Raw genomic sequence first — 24,920 nt, 5'->3', positions numbered from 1 at the left:
AAGTAGTTGGGAAAGGGCATGTTCACCACTGTGTGACATCACCTTTTCTTTTAACAACACTCAATAAACCTTTGGGAACTAAGGAGACACATTTTTGAAGCTGTTCAGGTGGAATTCTTTATCATATTTGTTTTATGTGCAGCTAAAGTTGTTCAACAGTGGGGTCTCCGTTGTGGTATTTTAGGCTTCATAATGCGCCACACATTTTCAATGGGAGACAGGTCTGGACTACAGGCAAGCCAGTGTAGTACCCGCACTCTTTGTAACAAGTGACTTGGCATTGTCTTGCTGAAATAAGCAGGGGCGTCCGTGATAACGTTGCTTGGATGGCAACATATGTAGTTCCAAAACCTGTATGTACCTTTAAGCATTACCTGTGCCTTCACAGATGAGTAAGTTACCCATGCCTTGGGCACTAATGCACCCCCATACCATCACAGATGCTGGCTTTTCCACTTTGCACCTAGAACAGTCCTGATGGTTCTTTTCCTCTTTGGTCCGGAGGACACGACGTTCACCGTTTCCAAAAAACAATTTGAAATGTGGACTTGTCAGACCACAGAACACTTTTCCACTTTGCATCAGTCCATCTTAGCTGAGCTTGGGCCCAGCGAAGCCGGCGGCGTTTCTGGGTCTCGTTGATAAAAGGCTTTGGCTTTGAAGAGTAGTTTTAACTTGCACTTATAGATGTAGCGACAAACTGTAGATACTGACAGTGGTTTTCTGAAGTGTTCCTGAGCCCTTGTGGTGATATCCTTTACACACTGATGTCGCTTTTTGATGCAGTCCCGCCTGAGGTAACGAAGGTCTGTTATATCATTGCTTACGTGCAGTTATTTCTCCAGATTCTCTGAACCTTTTGATGGTATTACAGACCGTAGATGGTGAAATTCCTAAATTTCTTGCAATAGCCCATTGAGAAATGTTGTTCTTAAACTGTTTGACAATTTGCTCACGCATTTGTTCACAAAATGGGGACCGTTTCCCAATCCTTATATGTGAAGACTGAGCATTTCACAGAAGCTGCTTTTATACCCAATCATGGCACCCACCTGTTCCCAATTAGCCTGCACACCTGTGGGATGTTCCAAATAAGTGTTTGATGAGAATTCCTCAACTTTATCAATATTTATTGCCACCCTTCCCAACTTCTTTCTCATGTGTTGCTGGCATCAAATTCTAAAGCTAATGATTATATGCAAAAAAAAAATGTTTATCAGTTTGAACATCAAATATGTTGTCTTTGTAGCATATTCAACTAAATATGGGTTGAGAATGATTTGCAAATCATTGTATTCCGTTTATAATTACAACTAACACAATTTCCCAACTCATATGGAAACGGGGTTTGTATATATAATAAAATAAATATATATACTGTATATATATATATATATATATATATATATATATATATATATATATATATAGCTAGAATTCACTGAAAGTCAAGTATTTCGTATATATATATATATATATATATATATATATATATATATATATATATGAAATACTTGACTCTTAACCACGCCCCCAACCATGCCCGCCCCCACCTCCCGAAACCGGAGGTCTCAAGGTTGGCCAGTATGATCTGAGGCTCTAAAATAGGTTGTTCCAACATGATTCTCCACTCAAATTCATATATTATTTTTGGTATATAAATTATAATAAACCCTTTTCAAAAGAGATTACATGTTACAAACGCTCTTCTTGTCTGCTGATCTATGACATTGGGCGGCGTGGCTCGGTCCATAAAGCTGCCATGCTGGCAATTTGGGGGTTCCAAGTCTGATTACCGCTTCCGCCATCCTTGTCCTTGGGCAAGACACATTACCCCCCTACTCCCAGTGCCATTCACAATGGTTTGAATGTAGAAAAAAAGCTGCATTTAACTACTATGTAAAGCGCTTTGAGTCACTACAGAAAAAAAAAGGTAATATAATTCACTTCACTTCACATTTGCAAAGCAAGTTAGTAAGGAAGTAGCCTAAAAGCGTCTTATTAAAAAGTATTTAATATTTCAAATCAAACAGGAATCATAATTATTAAGAATTGTGAATGCCCATTACCCTTATAAAGGACGGCTGTCAAACAAGTTGTTTTTATACAAGCCAGGAGAAACCCAGTTTCTGTCAATTATGATTACTACTGAGAAGTTATCAGATCTGGCCTTATATATTAAAAGTTAATATTTATGCTGGGATGTACAATTCTGTCCATGTATGTAGTAAAATAAAACTGAAATAAAGCGAGAATGTTTTTGCTTTTCTTTTTAGCCTGAACAACCAATGGCCAACAACAAGTGGCAACTGGACAACTGGTTCAAGAAGACTAAGCAGTTCTCTCCAGCGTCGCCATTGGACAACAACAACGTGCAAACTAAGAGCAAAAAAGAGGGCAGAGATAATAGCTCAGGTCGAGGCTACGGGAGCCAGGGCGGCGGATCCAAAGATCCCTCAGCACCGGCACCATGCAGGGACCTTCGAGCGGCGCAAAAAGGAGGCGAGACTGGCCGTGGTCGGCAGAAATCTCCAGCTCAGAGTGAAAGCAGCTCGGGGAGCCGGCGGCCTGAGGGAAAGAAACAGCCTAAAAAGTGTGAAAAGCCCCCTGTGGTGGAGGAACCCAAGGGCGGGCTGAGGGTGGAAAGTGAGCCAGCTCCTGAGATCCCCCCTCACCGGCCAATAGCCGCCACCAAGGGTTCCCGCAAGCCCAGCATCAAAAAGGAGCCAAAATCCTCTCCGCGACCCACCGCAGCTACCACCGCCACCACCGTCAACAAGCGCAAGGCCAAAGCCAAGTCGTCTTGCGAGAAGTCTCGGGAGTTTGTCACGGACTCGACAACGTCGGACTCCGAAGAAAATGACAGCATCCCGTCCTCGTCTCAGACGCCCAAGTACACTGAGAGCATCCGGACGCCTGTGTGTGTGTTCTCATTGGAGGACAAAGAGCTGCTGTCTCCTTTAAGTGACCCGGAAGAGCGCTCCACCACGAGGCAGCCTCCGCAACAGGTTTTGATAGTCAAAATAGGTCAGTCCAAATTTAAACCTAAACACATAAAAACGAATCTCTATTATGTTTTCTAACTAAATTAAACCCTATCTTTCCAATCCTATCTCCCACAGATCTCAACTTGCTATCCAGGATCCCTGGGCGGCCATACAAGGAGCCTGCTGAGATAAAAGTGGAGCGAGACGACTCCCAAGACAGGGACAGCAAGGAATTCAGCAAGCAGAGTTCTGAAAAGAGCTCAAGCAAGACCAAGAGGAAGCACAAGGTTTTTACTAAGAGTAGTGTGCTCTTACAGATACAACTTGTATTGTCCTACTAATCTTTGTGTCTTCTTGTTAGAATGACGAGGAAGGCACCAAGCCAGACAGCAAGCGATGCAAGGTGGAGGACAAATCTCAATCGCATCATAAAAGCAGCAGTAAAGAGTAAGTATTATTCAATTATTTTGGATATCCTCCTAAGAACCAGGATCCTCTGTATTAAACATTTGATGTTGGCCATATCTTCTGTTAGTTGCACATTCTGGAAAAAAAAAAAAACAGGAAAAGCCAATGTATTATTATTTTTATTAGATGCTAATTATTATTGTAATCATCTGACTGACACACACACACATTGACACACTAACCTTAATGTTACAGTTGTAAAAACAAAACACATTGCAGTGTTTCTGCTAGGATTTGTTTTTGACACCTTTTTAAAAGTAAGGTAAAGTAGCAGCGGTCATTAACAGCACAAAACGCATAAACAGAAGTACATTTTGCTCTGCTGTAGCATATCTTGTGTGCAGACATTCCTCACGCTCACCGATAACAAGTAACTTTTTGTAACATATAAGTGTAACTATTAGAACGTTTGACAGATCAACGATGACAAGTTCACTTTCCATCATGCATTCAGCTACAAGTTTGAAATACCTTGCACTAGACGTGGAGTTGTGACTGCTGGTTCCATAGTTGGCTCACCATGTTGAAGTGTTGCCTCCCTGTGCAAGGACTTTTTTCCTGCTTTTTCTGGTGATGGGCCGACTGTCCTCAATTACTTTACCTTCAGCATGCTTCACCAATCCAAAATATGTCCAGACTACAGATGTTGTCCTTTTACTAGGAGGGCAACGTCTCAAGAGTGAGGTCTGTTTGTTGTTTTCTGCCATTGCAAACACCACTAGTCCGCTTGCGCCATCTTCGGAGGCGCGGCTGCTGGTGCGGTTTCAGGAAGCTAGCAATGTCGGTTAGAATTCATTAATAAATTACGGTTTTTCGATAATTAAAGATCTGAGCGGTATTACTAACCATCTGGAATTTTACCACAGTTTAACATTATATTGTTTACCTTTACATCCCTAGTCCTTTAACAAGTAAAAAGTCAATGGTGGTCAGGGCATGTTCTTGCTGTAAATGCTGATAATTTTTAAGGACATTACAGCAAATGACAAGGGGGGGTCGTGGCACTTGCCGTGGTTAAATTCAAGCCCTTTATACATACATATATATATATATATATATATATATATATTAGGGGTGTAATGTTACGTGTATTTGTATTGAACCGTTTCGGTACGGGGGGTTCGGTTCGGAGGTGTACCGAACGACACGGACATATTAAGTAGCGCTCCGGACGTTGTGTAAATAATGCACACCGAGGCACCATGATCTGATTTACGTGGACCCCGACTTAAACAAATTGAAAAACCTATTGTGGTGTTACCATTTAGTGGTCAATTGTACGGAATATACTCTGTACTGTGCAATCTACTAATAAAAGTTTCAATCATACAAAAAAAAGAACAACACATGGCATGCTAGCATCGGGCTACGATAGACTGAGTTTCTTAAATGCCTCAAATGTCCGGCATTTTGAGTTAGGGTTCTGTGTATTTTCAATGTACGTTCAGGGTTAAGAAGGGGTTAAAAACAAAAAAAAAAGTGGTGCGCGCAGCAACATTCGTGAGGGAGGGGTGGAGACAGATAGAGCGAGAGAGTTATGATAAATGTGCATGCGTCGCCAGGCTCTGCTTTTTACCCATGGAATTATCACATTTTATTTTTTATCATCTATAGCAGGGGTGTCAAAAGTGTGCCCCGGAGGCCATTTGCGGCCCACATCTAATGTGTTAAAGGCCCACGGCACATTCTAAAAATACCATTAAAATGAACAAAAACATAAACAAAAGTGAAATAAAAAAGCTTAAAGGCTAAATGTAATTTAGAAAAAGTTGCAACGTTGACTATTAAAACAAAGCTTTTTTTTTTCTTTCAAACTGTCATTCCTCAAAACATAATATTGAATCAAAATCAATGTTATTACGAATTATTGACCTATCCAAGTTTCCGTTTACTTCACATCAAATATTCCACAAAGAAAAATATTTTGGTGAAATATTTAGCAAATTTGTTAAATAAATAATCAAAAAAATTATATTTTGTTGTTTTCTTACTGTACCCAAAATGAACCGAACCGTGACCTCTGAGCCGAGGTACGTACCGAACCGAAATATTTGTGTACCGTTACACCCCTAATATATATATATAAAAACTCTCTTTAACTTTGCAGTGTTTCGCCCAACCCAATCACCATGACACTTGGCATGCACCTTTAGCTTTAGGGGACTGACAGGCACAGTAATAATTTGATGCATCAGAAAGTCATTAAAACAATGATCGTATCTTCTTTTGACCACCACATGTATTGTTTGTACTGGTGAGATGGCCGGTGAGGTGTGTTGTTTACAACAAATCATTTACCAGGCGCTCCAATAGAGGCAGGAAAAATGTGTTCTTAGTTGTATGCTGTGTACCAACAGATCCAAGAGGTCTTTGGAGAAAAAAGAGGAGCCTGTCCCCTCTCCGTCAATGGCAGGTCTCCAGCGTACGCCGAAAGCCGAGCATCCGAGTCGGAAGAGGACCGCCAGCCAGTCATCCACGTCTCTGTCCAGCGGCGCGGGTAGTGGCAAGGAGGGGGGCCACAGCACCAAGAGCACCTCCACCTCCAAGCACAGAAAAGGCGATGATAAGGGACGCAGCACTCGGGAATGCAAGGTAGGTCATCCACACTTTCGTCTGCTTCCTTCTTTCTTCTCAATTGAGACTTGATCCACTCTTTCTTGCTATCTCTGCAGGAGAAATCCTCAAAGGGCTGTGATAACCAGCTGGCTGTGCCGCCGCTACCCACCGATGGCTCCAAGTCTCAAAGATCCAAGCTGCCGTTTGAGGACAGGTAAACTATATTTTCCTAGAAGAGGTGTGTTGTTTTGATGCACAATGCTGTGGAAAGTCCGTTATGCTGTGGCACGTAAACAACATTGCCTTCATAGTTTATATTTAACATTATTTCAAATGCAATTTTGACATGTTTCTACATTTATTTCAGGGCTCTTTCAGCAGATCATTACTTACAAGAAGCCAAGAAACTTAAGCACAATGCCGATGCACTGGTAAGAGCTTGACATAAGGACTTTTATGTGCATGTATTTATGTGATATTGTTGTTGGGCTATTTCTTTTTAACCATCTGAAAACGATTTATGCTGTCTTTAAGATGAAATTGAGTCGTAATTGTTTATTTTGTCAAAATCCATTGGTCACAATAATTTAACAATAATATAACAAACTTAACAGACACATGATGGAGACATGTTAGTTACTAAATAGTTTCTGATACGTTTTTGCGCTGAATACTTTATATCTGTAAGTAACTACAACTATTAGATACATGGTTATATTGAAAAATGTCATGTTTTAGACTTACTATTGTTGAATCAAGGACACCTATTACATGGATTTAGCTTGTGTGCTATTGTATGCTTAACTATGTAGATGCTTGGGATGTAAAGATATCAAGGTCTCACTCTACGTAATCAAGGTATTAGGGCCACTGTACGATATTGTGGTATTGTCCATAAAAAAGAAAGACTTGGTAAAAATGTTATATTATGTAAAACGAAGTGGCAGAGATGTTTAGGATGAGAACACTTAAACTTACACTACTTTAATTTAACACGAACATAATGCCCAAATGTTCTAATCATATTTTTTTACCACAAACATGTATTTTAACGTGCAAAGAATTGTGTGGTAAGATCCACTGTTTCAAAAATTTTTTTTTGAACTTACATTTGTGTGTTTGTAAATGACAATTTAAGCCATCCAGTGTAACAAGTGTAAAACAAAAATGTTCACTTAGAGTTTTTCAACTTTTACTTTCTGAGAAGCAGTGTCCTCTGTTGTGGACATTCAGTTGGGAAAACACAGTTTCTCAGAAAAGTTTACTGACAATATAACTTAATAATGTAAATACCTCACAAATTGCTGTTTAGCCTCACTGACTTTAAGTATATTTTCCAGGTGATGGTTTATTAAGTAGCTTCTCGTATTACTTGTATTCCCAGCTGTGTGCAGTGTCCGCACTCGTGACTATAAAAAGCATTAAAAGTCATTAAATGGATTTTGCAAAAATTAAGGCCTTAAATGGCATTAAAACATTATACAATTATAGGCCAGGGCTGATAGTCAATGATTTAATAAATCAAACAATAAATAAAAATTAACTCTTTAATTTTGCCGTCATCGATAAATTGCTACATCTTTGTCTCTGACTTTTAACTTGGTACAAGATGTCTCACTGTGCATCTCTCACAGCACCTGAGCACATCTATTCGACAGTAGAATTACATTAAAAAAGGGAGCAATTCTCTTCCACATGTTCTCCCGTGTGTAGCAGTGGTCACTGCACTCACTTTATGTTTGACCTCATTTTAATACAACATTCACTTTTAATGTGCACATTGCTTTAAAACTACAGGAGAATCCGTTCACGAAGGTGGGCTGTGTGGACCCCGGAAATGATGTTGAAACAATCTGACCAATCACAGCTCTCTTTTTTTTCACAACTTTTTTTCAACAACAGAATTTTACGATCAAACAAGAAAACATGTCTCCATACATGTTTTCAAAAAATGTACATAAAAGTAATTTGTTTTATATAATGTTCAAACCATAGTTAACAAATTGAAACAAAACATAAGGAAAAAATAAACAAAAAACATGTGCAAGGGAAAACAAAAGAAAATAGGATTATTGTGAGGACTTTGAAATTGCAGTATCTCCCCTTTTACATCCCTAGTCGATGCTAGCAGCCTTTAGCCTACCATTTGTACTTTTCGTAAATGAGTTCACTAAAATACAAAAGAATACCATCCTTCTTTACTTATCGGAGGATATTTAGCTATTAATTAGCTGTAGGATTGGAAAAGTTAAACACTTTGCCGGATCATTTGTAATGGAGTGCTTATATTATAGATTTTAGATGCAAGCCAATATAATCCAATACTTGGGTCTATTAACGGACATCAGACAGATATCAAAATCAGATTGATGCAACTATTTTTTATTTTTTTTACAAAGGGGCACAATTTAGATTAATGCTTTTAAGACTGACTGACTGGTGTCGACATAAGCGGTTGTCGACATAACCGAAACAAGCCATTGCTTGCACATTAAGAGAAATAAGAGTTGGTTGACAGTTTTACTCCATTTGATAATATTTTTGTATTTTGAAATTATATTTCATACATCTATCTAACAATTGTGGTTACAGTGCCTGCCCTGAGATCGGTAGGTTGTGAGTTCAGACCATGGCCGAGTCATACCAAAGACTATAAAAATGGGACCCATTACCTCCCTGCTTGGCACTTAGCATCAAGGGTTGGAATTGGGGGTTGAATCGCCAAAAATGATTCCCGGGCACGGCCACGGCTGCTCCCCACTGCTCTCCTTACCTCCCAGGGGATGATCAAGGGTGATGGGTCAAATGCAGAGAATAATTTCGCCACACCTAGTGTGTGTGTGACAATCATTGGTACTTTAACTTAATTGCTGCAGTAATTTAACTCTGTTTTGATGACAATGATAATACATCTCTCATACAGTACATGTAAAAATGTTTTTTTCTTCTGGCTATTGAGCTAAACAAAAATCAAATGAGTACATTTTGTTGTTGCTGTGGTAGTTTCCAGTTTAATACTGCCATTTTTTTATTTTGAAGCTTGCTTTGCACTGAAGAGGAAGTCACTGTGTGCAGGATTTATTACTGTGTATGGCAAGACAGAGTGCTGTTTTTTTTTTTTTTTTAAAGTAACAAAGAAGTTGACAATTACAAAATATGTGTATACATAAATGGACCTATTCCTCATAGAAAATACCTCTTTGGGTCTGCAAAAATGTTTGTTGATAACGACTTAAGTGGGCACTTTTTAGCAATGAGACGAAAACAGACTAAAAAAAGCGGGTTCCACTGTACTGTATGTTGGATAATATAACTTGAGTTATTGTCTTCATGTCAATTTGTTTCCTTTGTCTGACCAGCTGGACCGCTTTGAGAAGGCCATCTACTACCTGGATGCGGTGGTGTCATTCATTGAATGCGGCAACGCCCTCGAGAAGAGCGCGCAAGAGGCCAAGTCTCCCTTTCCCATGTATGCTGAAACGGTGGAACTCATCAAGTAAGAAAGGGAGAAAACAAAAGACGAATAACTGTTTGTTCTCAAAGCTAACGTGTTTTCTGTCTTCATGCTCAGGTACACAATGAAGTTAAAAAGCTACATGGCTCCAGATGCAACGTCAGCAGACAAGCGTGTAGCGGTTCTTTGGTAAGTGCTTTATCATCTACGGAGAGAGCCATGAAAGCTAAATATTTTAAAATGTATTTCTGTGAAAGCCATATCATATTTTTTAACACAGAATACAACTAAATGCGTGCATTTGTAAGTAAGACCAACATTTTTAGAGTATTATAAGTCTCTTATTCTTTTTAATAACATTGTTAATCTGAAGCTAATCAATAAAAAATAAAATACTTCTTAATGGTACTTCTTGAACAGCTGGGGTAGAAAACGGATGGATGGATTAAAATGCATGAGAAAGTTTTATATTTTCAACGTTGTTTTTAACCATGAATTGATTTCCGTGGACCCGACTTCAACAAGTTGAAAAACTTATTCAAGTGTTACCATTTAGTGGTCAATTGTACGGAATACATACTGAACTGTGCAAACTACTAATAAAAGTTTCAATCAATCAAAACACTTGAACACGTACCATGAATTGATTTACATCGGCCCCGACCCCGACTTAAACAAGTTGAAAAACTTATTCGGGTGTTACCATTTAGTGGTCAATTGTACGGAATATGTATTGTACTGTGCAATCCACTAATAAAAGTTTAAATCCATCAAAACTGTGATTACCAGCGGAATTATTAATTACTTGTTGTGTTAAGCAATGTCAGCTAAGATTTATCTGAGAACCAGATGTAGTCATCAAAAGAGCCACATCTGGCTCGAGAGCCATAGGTTCCCTACCCCTGATCTACAGAGTAACCTTCGCGAAGTCAGGCAATCGTTGATTTAACTGATGAGACAAAGTATTAAAAAAAATGCATGTATGTGGACAAAAAAGGAGATGTTGATTAAAAAAAGGAAAAAAGGAATTTTGTTATTAGAAGTGTAAACAGAAGAGACCTGCGTTCTGGTCTTGTATGTCCAGGATTGACGCTTTGTCTGATTCCGCAGGATAAAGGCATGGAAGGAAATGTGTGATGATAACTGTGGAATCGGAAACGACACTTACTTTAGTATAATGAAGTAATCTGGCTGTTCAAAATAATATAAATTATATAATCAATTAAATACCAATGGCATTCAAAACATCCATCCATCCATTTTCTACTGCCTGTTCCTTTTGAGGCACAAAATAAATTGCTAGCGTTCATAGCATGTAGCTAACAGCATAATGGCTTTTAACGAGCCCAAAAATGACCTGAGATCCTTGGTAAGAATACTCAATAATCTCCTGAGTACCAGCATCCTCTGCACGAGACATTTATTTTTGGTCTATTTTGTCAGAGTTACAAAATTCATGGGTGGGAAAAATGGCTCTGTTTTGTAAAAAAAAAAGAAAACACGAATGTCCACTGGAGAGGACACTGACTCTCATTATGACATACAGTTCTAGTAACTGGTACATGATAAACACAGGAAGTCAACAAACTATCCTTAATTGCTGAGATATGAAGGAGGAGTAGGATTGATATTTGTTGAAAAATAAACTAACCATTACCCTTACATAATCATTTATGTGTCCGTCAGTTGTTTTCAAAGGGTAGTGTTAGTTTTATTATACAGCAGGTAACTTCATTTTACGCTTGTCGGACAGTTTGGAATCTTACTTAAAAGATTGCATGTGCAGTTTAAAATGGCGCTCGAAACATGTATTTGACATATGTAATGTACAGCTTCTACTATGTATACTGTGTACTAGTACTCCACCTCATGACTTTGATTATTGAACAATTTACCCAATTTTCTCTCTAGCCTCAGATGTCAATCTCTCCTCCATCTGCGGTTGTTCAAGCTGAGGAAAGACAGCGCTCTGAAATACTCCAAAACACTTTCAGAACAGCTAAAGGTAAATGAACCCTACCACTTTTTGAGAAACAAGCATAGACATAACATCCACTCAGTGGACTTTCCTGTTTTCCTGTGTGTAATGTTGTTCTCTCGCTTTTGACCAGAACTCTCTGAGTAACACCCAGGCTCCCTCTCCTGGCATGGGAAAGTAAGTCAACCTTTTGGAAAATATTAGCTTATTCTGCATATTTCTCTTTGCAGTTTCTGCACTCATGGCTTTGTTTCCTCCTCTCCACATAGCAAAACAGCAGGAATGCCCTCGCCGGTGTCCCCAAAATTGTCACCAGGCACGGCAGGCGGCTACTCGTCCGTGAGCAGCAGCAGCAGCGCCGGCTCGTCCGTGACCATACCTCAGCGTATCCACCAGATGGCCGCCAGCTACGTGCAGGTCACCTCCAACTTCCTTCACGCCACCGAGGTGTGGGACCAGGCGGAGCAGCTGTCAAAGGAGCAAAAAGGTACGCCCCCTTATGCAGTTAAATTGTTCAAAGAAATGTTTATAAATAATGTTATATCTTTGCCTGAAAGCTTTTTTCCCCGGGATTTCCCACAATACCAGCATCACCGCCATAGCAGTAGAGCAAGCTTGTAAAACACCCTGGCTTTATTTATTTTATACATTTTTATAATAATGAATAACAATAAGTTTGACGACATCCACGATAATTGCCTAACAAGTATATGAACCAGGAAGTGTTTAAAATGAGATGTGAAATAAGATTCATATCTATACCTTTTAAAAAGTATAACGGATTGATTATAGAAATTAATAGAATAAAATATTTAACAGACATAAGTTTAGAAAAATATAAATCATAAAAATTATTTAAAATATTGAATCACCATGATCACATTTTGTCTGTATTACTCACAATTATTTTCGATTAATTGCACATAGAAGTTTTTTATCTTCATTTATCTCAGACAATTTTTTTTATCAACCTGGGACTGGACAATTAGTGTACTTAATGCAAATATTTGTTCAATGAAAAGTATGTTTTTTTTTAATAAGCTCAGCGCAAAATGAACACATGGCCGTATTATGGTCTGAGTATTATGCCTCAAAGTGGCCCAGTTTTTTTTCATAAACTAACCTAATGCATTAAAATAATATAATAACAATCTATAATGTTAAGTCTGTTTTGTAACACTTGTAATTCTTTTTAGTTTTCTAAAATATAATTTCTAATTTAGAGCGAGTAAGGTTTTTGTCACATTATACATTTATTTGAACATGAGTAAAGTACACATTTTCCACATACAGTATTTAATGATATCGTAGCACACAATAAGTAATGCTAACTGTTTTTTTTCTGTCAGACTTCTTCCAAGAGCTGGACAAAGTGATGGGTCCCCTAATCTTCAACACCAGCAGCATGACAGACCTGGTTCGTCACACCCGCCAGGGCCTCCATTGGCTGCGTCTGGACGCCAAGCTTGTTCCCTAGCGAGGAACCTTGCCTCTTACGCACACAGCCACACCTCAGCGACACACCCTCACCTCACACAGCCCACCTCTGGTCTTCTTATACGCGGACACACACACACGATGATGAACATCTTAGACATATCTCTTAAGTGTGTGTGTCCTTTTTTTCTACACCAGCTTGCCAAAAACTGAGCAAATTGGAACATCTCAAACCGCCGGCTGCACCTTCCGCGGGAGAAGTTTACCACGTTTCACATATCCACATCTTAATAGATTTGACCCTGAAGCACCAGGTGATTTATTTATTATTTATTCCCTGGACTTCAGTTATCAATATGCTCCTGTTTTTCCCCCCCACCAAAGTACCTCCCATGAAACACCAAAGGTGCTTTAAAATTTTCAAATGAAGGTTTCTCTTTGTTGTTTTTGTGCCTTCTTTGCGATATACAGGAAAACAAACCCGTCCCCCACTCACTCTTATATGCTTTCATTATATTTTGCTTTATTCAACATTGGCCGCCAACGTTTGCTTCTTCTGACTGAGCTTCCATAACTTTATAGTCACCCAAAAATGAGCTAAGGGCTACTGTGCGCTTGCGTCCATAGATGTTTTTAGCATCGTGTTCTAACCGAAATGTATGAAGCTGCATGTAATCGGCTGCATGCAATAACAGTGTGGCCTCTAGGGGTCCCCATCGGGGCCTTTTCAGAAATCAAATGGCTCATAGCAAGAGGATTTATTGCTGTTTAAGGCACAGGAAGTTTGCGGCTCTTCCCTTAAAAACGTTTTCTCTCTGTAGCAATTTAGAAAAAGTCACTTCATGCAGTGTTGGCCATTTTTTTTCAAATTTTGTTTTACTTTTTTTTTTTGCCCAGAGTGTATTTTTCTAAGTCATAGCAGGCAGTGTTAAAAGCATGGCAAGGTGGTATCCACAGATACAATTCCCCTATTTACAATAGGGGCGTATAACAGGCAGAAATTGAACATGTACTAGTTACCACTTTCATCAGCAGTGTTGCGTTCATAGAATAAAGTAAGAGTATATATTTCAAATAGGCCTAACAGCCAAAATTCATTTATTTATCTATACTAGGTAAGCAAGTCTAAAACCATTTTGACAGTTTTGTTTATTACAGGATGGGTAATGGTTTCTATTTAAGATACATGTACATCTTAATTGCTTGTTAAAAGTAGAAAAAGGAATGTGAGCAAATAGATTCTAATATGTTCAGTTTTAATTAATAGGCATTGTAATGAATTAGCGGATTGAATTGTTTGATGACGTCATGGCAACATGGAGTGCAGCTGCTGTGGCGAAACTGCTGTAGCAATCTTTTCGTTTGGACTATTCTGGCATTAAAAAAAGTTCAGAAAGGGCATATTTTTAAAAATAATTTATTTATTATTGATGGTTAGGCAATTTCCCATCCCGAGTTGGGATTGTTTGAAATTACTTTAACTATATTATAAGTGAAGTTTATTTTTATTTTTTTCAATTAAATTTAAATGTCGGTCAGTGCTAAGGATTGGGTCATACATAAAAGAATAACTCAATAGATTTTTTTTTTTTTTTACTAAATACATTTTTTCAGGAGAAAATTCGTTGATAATAAAGTGATTTTGTTTGAGGATAGAATTTTAAAATAATTATATTTAAAGTAATCAGACAAGAACAAAGTCATATTTTTCCAGGAGAACTCAGGCAAACTGATGAAGTGATATTTTCAAAAACCTTTCCAATGGTAAATATGTCAAGTTTATTTAAGAGTTTTGCAAAAATATGACTTCTCTGCATCCTCTAAATGTTTTTCTCGATAATTATATGTGTATCGCCTATTCTTTTCTTTCCTAAATTACTATTTATTTTGCAATTTAAGACCTTTTAAAGAAAAAATATGACTTGGCTGTTTCATTTTATTTTCATATGATTCAAACTACTTAGGAAAAAAATTACTCTCCAAAATGTTTTTATTTTTTAAGACTACTATTATTGAAAAATATCACCTTTTTATGCACTCTTTTAAGACTATGATCATTTTAAAATTAGGACATTATTATCGTAAAAGAGAGATTTTTAAAGAAAATCACGCAACGGTATTCTAGGATTATGACTATATCACAAAAAGTATGTTAAAATTACATTTGTATTTATTTGTTTTACTTTATAACATTTCTTTAACAGAAATAACTTAATTCCCGAGCAAATTCGACTTTTTTGGGTCAAATTTGGGTCTTTGAAAAAAAAAAAAAGCCAACTCAAATTAAAGTACTATGTAATAAAGAAACATTTTTTTACGTTAATTCATTTTTAAAATGGCAACATTGAAAAAAAAATTATGTTTTTATTCCTGTAAGATTAAGTTCTCATAACATTCCAAATTCATTCTTATTGTTCAAATGGGGCGGCGTGGCTCGGTTGGTAGATCGGCCGTGGTAGCATCTTGAGGGTTACAGGTTCGATATCCGCTTCCGCCATCCTAGTCACTGCTGTTGTGTCCTTGGGCAAGACACTTCGCCCACCTGCTCCCAGTGCCACCTGCTCCCAGTGCCACCCACACTGGTTTAAGTGTAACTTACATATTGGGTTTAACTATGTAAAGCGCTTTGAGTCACTCGAGAAAAGCGCTATATAAATATAATTCCCTTCACCACAATTATTGTTTTTCTTTTCAGTGTGGTCCTAATATTCCTAATGGGGTTGGGGACTAACAAAGCCTGCAATCTTCAGGACGATACCCCTCCTTGTAGCTCTTTTTCTGCATCACATCCTCCAGTGTAGTTGTTTTGACCTCATTGCTGTTCTCACCTTTCCCTGGCTCAATGGCCTTCCATCTTTGGAAGACCAAACTGTTTTTCCTCTTACACTTGAAAAAGACAAAAAACAAGTTATTTTTAAATCTATGCAGAACTTTTTTTTATTTTTTTTACATAAAACATACATTTCTGTGGATGTATTGTTAAATGTTTAGGTGATTTTTAATTTAAAAGAAACCCATTCGACTCAAATGCCTTTTTTGCAATGTAGTGTACTGCTTTAGTACATTTATATATAAATATATAAATATGTGTGTAAATAGGTGTTTTATAAGAAAAACACAGATGGTTTGTGCCATTCTGTGCCTAAAAGCTGGAGGCCACTTTTTTTCTCATTGGAAAAGAATTAAAAACTCCTTTATGGGGTTTTGACTTAATTGCCAGGCCAGCTAATGTGTTCATACACTGGTACACTTTGTAAGTACAGCTCCTACATGGATGTATAAACTCGAGCAACATTTTAAACACTTTTTATTTATTTTTATTCACCCCTCTCTTCCCAAACACACACACACACCTTTTTTTTGTGTGTGTTTTTTTTTTTTGCCTAACATTTAATGAAAGGTGTAAATGTAGCGGAGTAATCCATGAGATTTCATTGTAATTAATATTAAATGAATCCAGGGTAATTAGTTTTTCCAATAGGAAGATGTTAACACATGCATGTTTCTATTTAAAATGTATAAAGTGTACATATAACATTTCTTTAAAAGGGTGAATTTCTACTACAGGCTGACATTTTTATTGAAATTAAATATCTGCTGTAAATATATTTGTGAGATACTTTTATGCACAGGTTCCTTTTTTCTCTGAACTGTTAGAGATCACGCCCACAGTTCGTAATTGTTTTTTCTTGTCGTAATCGTATACTTCTTCTGGGACTTTACCGCCACATAATTATCAACGCTGTCTTCTCTGTATTTGTTAGGGGAAGTGTGATGACAATACGGATGGACACGTACCAGAGTATTTAATAACTTTTTTTTTTTTTTAGCAATTGGTCACATCTGTCTTTTAAATGTTTCCAAGAAAAAAAAGAAGGTATTTCTCTACACAGCTGCAACAGTTTCTACAGTGTCTTCTATACACAGATCAGCACCGTACACTATAAGTACTATTATTAGTTTTAAGATGAAATAGACGCTATATATGATGGATGCAATATGACGAATTTGAAAGGTACTCGTTTGATCTTCAGACTTTGAAGTCATGTAATTTAAAAAGCATTCTTGTGAAGTGAGTATTAATTGTGACTAATGAGAGTCTGTCCTGAATATTCTTTGTATTTTTTGTTGTATTGAGAATAAATTATATATGACTTACGTTTACAACTGACTCGGGTCGACTTTGTTTTTAGCAGTTTGTGTTGTCCAATCCTGTGGATCGGTGGCCACAAAAAAAATAAAATAAAATTAGTTATCCAACCCTCTTCACATTTTTGTTGTAGGTTTACTTTTTTTTTGTTTTATTTTTTTATTTTACCTATTTAAAAAAAGAATATATATATTTACATATATATATATATATATATATATTTATTTATTTATATATATATATATATGTGTGTGTGTGTGTGTGTGTGTATATATATATGTGTGTGTGTGTATGTATATATATATGTGTGGTTGTGTGTGTGTGTATATATGTACATATATATATATATATGTGTGTGTATACATATATGTACATATATATGTGTGTGTGTATATATATATGTACATATATGTGTGTGTATATATGTACATATATGTGTGTGTGTATATATATGTACATATATGTGTGTGTGTATATATATATATGTACATATATATATGTGTGTGTGTATACATATGTGCATATATATGTGTGTGTGTGTATATATATGTACATATATATGTGTGTGTGTATATATATGTACATATATGTATCTGTGTGTATATATATATATACATATATACACATATATGTATAATTTTTTTTAAAGATGTGTCAGATGGAGTCATTTTGATTTTTATGCATAGGTTTTGTTGGTTTGGTTGCAGTTTTCTTATATTTTATATTTGATATCAAAAACCCTCTGCATTTCCCATACAATATAAAAATATGTAGAATGGGATATTTGAATTTACACAGTGGGCAAATGCTAATATGCAGCATTTGTGATTTTCAAACAAATTGCTCCATATTTATGGACAATGTTTGAGCCTCTTCTAAAAATCACAGTAGTGTTTGTAATTGTAGTGCAAATGCACCACAATAAAATCGTATTTAGAGAGCCTCTTGTGAATAATTAACTCTTTTCAAACAGCACAGCTAGTAGAAAGTAGTGTAGTCTCAAATTATTTATATAAAGTAATTGATAAACCAATCTGTAGGTTTTCTATTATATTACAGACATGTTTGTCTAAAACATATTTATTTTTTAATACTGCAATGAATATTTTGCCTCAAAGGATTGCAGGCAGTGGTTGTTGTGGTTTGTTTGGTCATCATATCATTGACGTCATTCACTTTGGGAGAAAGTGCAGGTTTTAACTTGTTTCCGCCCTCTTTGGCCAATCAGATAAAGCCTCCTTCCAACGAACCCGCCCCTTGTCGCTTCTGATTGGCTATTCACGTGTTGCATTACCCTTCATCCGCTTGTCCCTTCTCCAGGGAGCAAGATAACGCTACTCTCGAGGAGAAGGGGAAAGGGAAAGCCTATTAATTTTATTACCTACCGGAGGAAAGATAGCGGCATAAATAGTGAAACTGTTTTGTCCTTTTTTTTTTAAAAGTCGAACAAAACGAAGAAAGACGAGGAGGTACGAGAAGGGAACGACAAAGTCAACGCGAAGCAACAGGTACGTGAAGGGGCCGCAGGTGCGTTTGCTGTCTTGAGTTTCGGTTGTCAAACTGTCAACCAGTTTTCTCCTCTTCTTCGGGGGCTTGATTTAAACAATATTATTTTTGTTAAATTTACTTCACAGTTTTACACATATATTTGCTTCAGTAATGAACTTCATTATTGTTTTTTTTTTTTAAAGTTCCGACTTTCGCGATTTCCAAACAGTGGCTGATTTACGTTATCGTTATGCTGACATCGAGCTAACTGTATATTAAAACACCTGATTTTTACATTTTAAGCTATTCCTGTGCTTCATTTAAAATGATTGTGTTGTTTGTAACGCAATTAAAGAATATAATACAACGCATATAGATACATACAAGTCCACACCTATTGCATTTCCAAACTTCCATCCATCCATTTTCCTACCGCTTGTCCCTTTTTGGGGTCGCGGGGTGTGCTGGAGTTTATCTCAAACCTTATTCCTTCAAAACCGCTCTAAAACTACACCTCCAGGCAACTTCAACCTTTTACTAATACCCTCCTCCATTCATATCCCATCTCCCCGGATTTTAAATAACCTGATGTAAATAATCAAATCTACTTCTAATGTATTTACTTGCTCTTATGCTATCTGAACTCACTATGTTCTCTGCTCGCTGTACATATCCTACTAAGTAAGACATACACTGTTTCAATGTCCGTTTCTCTGTTGATGCAATTGTTGATGACTGAAGTACTGATATCAACAAAAGCTCCTCATCCAACCCCCCGGATTGTAAATAATGTAAATAATTCAACCTATATACTATGATGATTAACCTGTGTGATGACTGTATTATGCTGATAGTATATATTTGTACCATGAATTGATTAACGTGGACCCCGACTTAAGTTGAAAAACTTATTCGGGGTGTTACCATTTAGTGGTCAATTGTACGGAATATGTACTGAACTGTGCAATCTACTAATAAAAGTATCAATCAATCAATCAAAACTGCATTCAGGCGGAAGGCGGCGTACACCCTGGACAAAACGCCACCTCATCGCAGAGCAATTTCCAAACTTTTAACTGGATATTGTAGCATTTTCCTGTGTTCTTATTAGGACAACCTAATATGTAACTAATAATAATGATATTTTTCCAGGCTGATTTTGTCATTATGGGTAAAAAAAGGTAATTTTGATTGAACATTACTCTCTGGTTCTTGAAGGTACCAACAGTAGTCCTATAGTGGGTTGTAAGCACAATACCAATGGCGCGCAAATTGCAAAATGCTCAACCGCATTTTGCAAATTTAATGTCAAATCAAATCAAATCAAATGTTTATTGGCTTCATCACTATACAGTGTACATCCACGACTAAACTACTACCAAGTGTGGATTCAGGCCGGGTGGCCTATTTCAAGTTCCAGGTAACCCTACATTATTATATTTTATAAATAGTAAACCAAGTGTTGGTTGTAGTTTAGTCAGTAGTTCTGTCGTGGATGTACACTGTATAGTGATGAATCCAATAAACATTTGATTTGATTTGACCTTACATTTGCAAAATGCGGTTGCGCATTTTGCAAATTGCGCGCCATTGGTATTGTGCTTACAACATAGTGTCCATTAGCCTATTGTTTTACCTTTTTAAGGACATAAAAGACGCCCCTGTTTATGCCTGCAAATAATACCTTGTTGTTGGTATGTTATTGTGGGAGCAACTCAGTGTCCTTCCTCCACCTCATCACCTTGTCTCAAATTGAGCCTTGTGCTTGAATTATGCACCGGGGAGGCCTTTCAACCTAATGACGGGGACTATGTTTTATTTAAAGTGGGAACAAAAGGCACCGTGGCCTATGAATGGGTAGCTGTGGGGGAAACCAGACACTGGTGTTTTGTTCTTGGGGGCCTGAAACGTAAGCACTCATGCGGTGGGTACCTCCCTCGTTCGTATGGTGGGACCAGCACACTGGCCTCACTGTTCCAGCCCTCTATGGGGAGGCTATAACTCGGAGACCGCTGACCTGGACCGACCTGGACGCGAGGTCCTCTTGAAATAATTGTATGTCAGCGATATGTGCGTGTCAATATATATTACAGCTCCGTGTTGACATGTAAACAATGATAGGGCTGCATCTATCGATTTATTTTAGTTATCCAGTAATCTATCGATTCATTTGATAAAACACACATTATCATCTCAATGCGGAAAATTGTTGAAATGAACAATTATTTTTCAGCTTGCCATGATTCTTATTCTCTTCCTCGGATAAATGGAGATATGGCTACAACGATTAATTTGATGAGGAAAAATATTAAATTTGTATTAGGTTGCTTAGATTATTCATTGGATTGTAAGTAATAAAAACCAAGAAAATCAGGACGGCTTGGAGTGCACGGAACTTTAAACAGGTGGACATAGTTTCCACACGGCCGCTGCAAAAGAGACCACATGAGAGTGATGGTGTGTGGGTGCCATGATCGGTGTAGCAGCAAACATTTAAAAAAATGAAGAAATGTTAGTTTTATTAAAATGCACATTTGTTAAAAATGCCATTTCAATGTTGACTGTGTATTTTTTAGAAAAAATAATAATGATTATGGTATGTAGAAAATTGTTGTTTTATTTCAAAAATGTTTTCCCTGAAATACACATTGAGGTGGTAAAGTGTTTTCTCCGATTACTCAATTAATCCAACCAACTAATCAACAGATTACTCGATTACTAAAATAATTGACAGCTGCAGCCCTAAGTGAACATCATCAACATTGAAATTGTAGTTTCACCATGTGTGCATTAATAAATATAATAATTAAAAATGTTTATCTGCTGTTAATGCTACACAGATCACGCACCCACACACCACCAATCTTGTGCGCACTCTTTTGCAGTGGCTGTGCAGAAACTATGTCCGCATACTTAAAGTACCCCATGCAGTCTGGATTTAATTAAATTGTATTAATTAACGTTACTTTACAATTAATCGAAGCAACGCAATCTAAATCCAAGTTTTTTTTTCTAATCAAATGAATCGATTAATTGTTGGAGCCCCAAACAATGGAGTAACAACCTCAATACCTGTCTTGATTTTTATTTATTTTTGCCCAACTTGTGTGCAAAATTAAACCCGCTTGCACTGTTTGGCAAAAATGCCTGAACAGGTTAATTTGTGCACAATAAAGCTGGCGTTTTTCATTAGGAATTTGTATAAGTTTGCATTAATTTCCGCGGTTTATTACAAAAACAGGGGGGGGAAAATTATGTGTTATTAAACTCACTGTTGTTTGTATTTGTTTTGTTTATTTATACAAACATTTAGATTGATCAGAATATTGTTGAAGAGATAAACTTCCCATAGCATACATCATTATTGTCTTACTACAGGACTGAAGTAACAGCTCCTCTGCAGGTTGCAGCCGAGTATTACACTCCATTGTATGTCTACTCCTTTAATACTAATTAACAATAAATTCCATACAAAATAAATGTATTGATTATCAAGTCCATCCCTTTTTTCAATATGTACTAATTTGATTTAAAAGCGATATTAAGGTAGCCAACATTTTTTGAACATAACCAGCAAAGAGACCACCATTTTTGCCCGTCTGCTAGTTAGCTAGTGAGTAGTCTACTACCTGGTCGGGAAATGATGTACCACGTTAGTACTTCATACATCAACAAACTGGCGAGTTGTGTTTTTTTGCTTGCTGGAAGTAATAATGACTTCTCTCAATCACAAATCATTGTCAAATACACATTTTTTTGTCATTTATATGAGCATTTTATGTTGTTGAAAATTTAAAGGTTTTTAATCGTACTTAAGTGCACAGGACTTAAATTGTGTCTCTTTCTTGTATTTCGATAAATAGTTGACCTTTTTATTGGCACCTGCTTCTTTTGTTGAATTACTTCTAACCTATTTTGAATGGTCATGCAACAGTGGATGCCTGTTAATCTAGCCAAACTGGACAAATGCGGGCCACAAACACATTACCATAAGTTTTTCTTGCATTGGGTGGCGTTTGTGTGTTTACCCGGAAGATAAATGAAGAAAGGAAGATGGAAACAAAAAGAAGGGGAGGTCTATAAGACAAAAAAGCCTTCAGTCACACACTTAAATACCGGTATCCCTCTGGTGTTGAAACATGATCTGTTTCTTTTTGTCGCCCTCTTAGGACACAAAAACGTGTGTGTAAGGTAGGGATGTCCCGATCCAGGTTTTTTGCACTTCCGATCCGATACCGATACTGGCCTATCGGAGCATGTATTAAAGTTTAAAGTTATTTAGCCTACTTAGTTGTCAGATTCATGCTGAAAATGATTTTAGTACTCTTGATAACAACTAGCCAGCTGAATTAGATGAGTTTGAATAATACACAATAGTTGGTATTCAAGGATAAACACAAAATATCAAAAATTATACATGACAAACAGAAATGGCATCAATAAACAGTAAAAAAGTGAACAGTATAAAGTGCAAATACTGCTGTAAACATTATAAAAAAAAGCAAATCACACAAACAACCTGAGTGGGATAAAATGTCTATAACTCAGAATCAATACATGCTCTTTAACAAGTGTAAACTTGAAAAAAAAAATATATATATATATATATATATATCTACACACTCCCTTTAATTGTTTGCCCCAGTCAGGGGGGGGGGGGGGGGGGCAAACAATTGAAGTCCAAGCATAATGGGGAAATTCTTTCTAACAAAGACGAGCACTTCAAGATGCTCAGGTGTCAGCCTGCTCCTATGTTCATCTATGATGAGTGCTAAAAAGCCTCTCACTTGCAAGAGTCATTAAAATGTCTTACAACTTTACCACCACACTTGACTTTATTGTGGCATGTTTTGCACTCCACCTCTTCATCTTTTTCGTTTTGTAGGGTAAAATAATCCCACACAGCTGACATTTTTACCGTAACTTTTAATTCACACGGCCGTCTGAACGGTTAGAACGCAGACCTGTGGATGTTTTGAAGGTGTTCTGGAAAATGCGGAACGGCGTTTAGAGAGCAGCAGAAGAGTGGAATGTATTATTTAAGTCGGTGTGTTGGAAAACACGGATGGGAGTTTTTTAAAAAATTGGATCTGGATCGGCATTTTCCCATGCCTTGCCGATACGCATTTTTTGGCAAATATCGGCGGCCGATCCGATCCAAATATCGGATCGGGACAACCCTAGTGTAAGGTATTATTGATGATAAATCATCTTTATTATTCAATCCACCATGTTTGTGTTCATATGCCTATTTTGTATGCTAGAAGGCTACTACTTCCTAGTAATAGAATTGTACCCTAATGTAAAAAAAAAAAAATTCATTTTAAGGGTGCTGAAAAAACGGATTCACATCCGAATCGTTTCACAATTTTCCGAAGTCAATTTTTTTAGGACACATTTTTAAAAATACTTTTTTAGCCCATTTCCATGCTTACTCACTGTGCTTATTACGCCATACGTCAGCAGCCATAAAGACCTTTTTGTTTTTAATTTGTACTTGTTTGTTTATTTTACATTATTATACCAAATAATATTTTGAGAGAATCGGTGTGAATTGAAAATTGACAAAACACAAAATCGTCACCGCAAGAATCGGAATTGACATGAAACGTGTGTTCACATCCCTAATTATTTCCTTGAAAAAAAACCCAGAACAAATCACGTTATTTTTTTCTTTTTTTCCCCAACAACTTTATTTCAACAACAATATGCAACAAACACTGTCATTCAATACGGCAACAATACAAAATCGTTTATAAAATTTCCCAAAATGTGTCAATACAAAAATGTTTACTAGATTTTTCACTCAATAATACATATGTTAAAACTACCACTAAAAAAGAAAGTGAAAACAAAAGAAACAAGAAATATGTGAAAGTGATAAAACTTCCATCCATCCATTTCCTACCGCTTAGTACATTTGGGGTCGCAGCGTGTGCTGGAGTCTATCTCAGCTGCATTCGGGCGAAAGGCAGGGTAGCTAGAGATCGAAAATGTTTCGATGGTTGGGATTGTTCCATTTGTATTGTAGGGCAGCGGAGATATTTAATATTTAATGGACCACAGTAGAACCATACCTTTTTAGGCTATTCGTACCATTCATTTGCCTTTTTAAAGCATTACATAGATTCAATTCTTTAAGATGTCAGTAAACTTCTCAATCAATCAATCAAAACCTTTCCATTTATTTTCCATGGCTGACTAAGGCAAATGGAGAACATCATTTGCTAACGAAAGTAAACATGCATTTAATATTTTATACCCCATTTGTGTGTCCGTCTGTTTGTAAGCTATAGGCTACTTCCTAGTTAACTACAAAGATGTAAGTCATTCAGAATAGACGGGCGGGACTTAACTGTTTCTATTCAAAGGTCAGGGGAACATTTTCATTCTGATTTTACG

At 36.9% G+C, this 24,920-nt stretch overlaps 2 protein-coding genes across 8 annotated transcripts in view; both read left to right on the top strand.

Moving 5' to 3' along the window:
• The window catches only part of aff4 (AF4/FMR2 family, member 4), a 102,486-nt gene extending 85,439 nt beyond the window's left edge, over positions 1-17,047 (top strand). For all 5 annotated transcript variants that reach the window (XM_061898632.1, XM_061898635.1, XM_061898631.1 and 2 more), the window contains 12 exons: positions 2,277-3,027; positions 3,123-3,274; positions 3,349-3,434; positions 5,813-6,047; positions 6,128-6,225; positions 6,379-6,442; positions 9,371-9,507; positions 9,583-9,654; positions 11,377-11,470; positions 11,577-11,620; positions 11,713-11,930; positions 12,793-17,047. In XM_061898632.1, coding sequence (XP_061754616.1) covers positions 2,277-3,027; positions 3,123-3,274; positions 3,349-3,434; positions 5,813-6,047; positions 6,128-6,225; positions 6,379-6,442; positions 9,371-9,507; positions 9,583-9,654; positions 11,377-11,470; positions 11,577-11,620; positions 11,713-11,930; positions 12,793-12,920 — 2,079 coding nt within the window. In that variant the 3' untranslated portion in view covers positions 12,921-17,047. The remainder of the gene's footprint in view (positions 1-2,276; positions 3,028-3,122; positions 3,275-3,348; positions 3,435-5,812; positions 6,048-6,127; positions 6,226-6,378; positions 6,443-9,370; positions 9,508-9,582; positions 9,655-11,376; positions 11,471-11,576; positions 11,621-11,712; positions 11,931-12,792) is intronic.
• Positions 17,048-18,323: 1,276 nt separating this feature from the next.
• shroom1 (shroom family member 1) overlaps positions 18,324-24,920 on the top strand; it is a 56,863-nt gene continuing 50,266 nt past the window's right edge. For all 3 annotated transcript variants that reach the window (XM_061898628.1, XM_061898625.1, XM_061898626.1), the window contains exon 1: positions 18,324-18,538. The gene's annotated coding sequence lies outside the window, so the exon portion shown is untranslated. The remainder of the gene's footprint in view (positions 18,539-24,920) is intronic.

This window comes from Nerophis ophidion, linkage group LG04 (genome assembly GCF_033978795.1).
Source record: "Nerophis ophidion isolate RoL-2023_Sa linkage group LG04, RoL_Noph_v1.0, whole genome shotgun sequence".
Lineage (NCBI taxonomy): Eukaryota > Metazoa > Chordata > Actinopteri > Syngnathiformes > Syngnathidae > Nerophis > Nerophis ophidion.
This window is presented reverse-complemented; position numbering and strand designations above follow the sequence as displayed.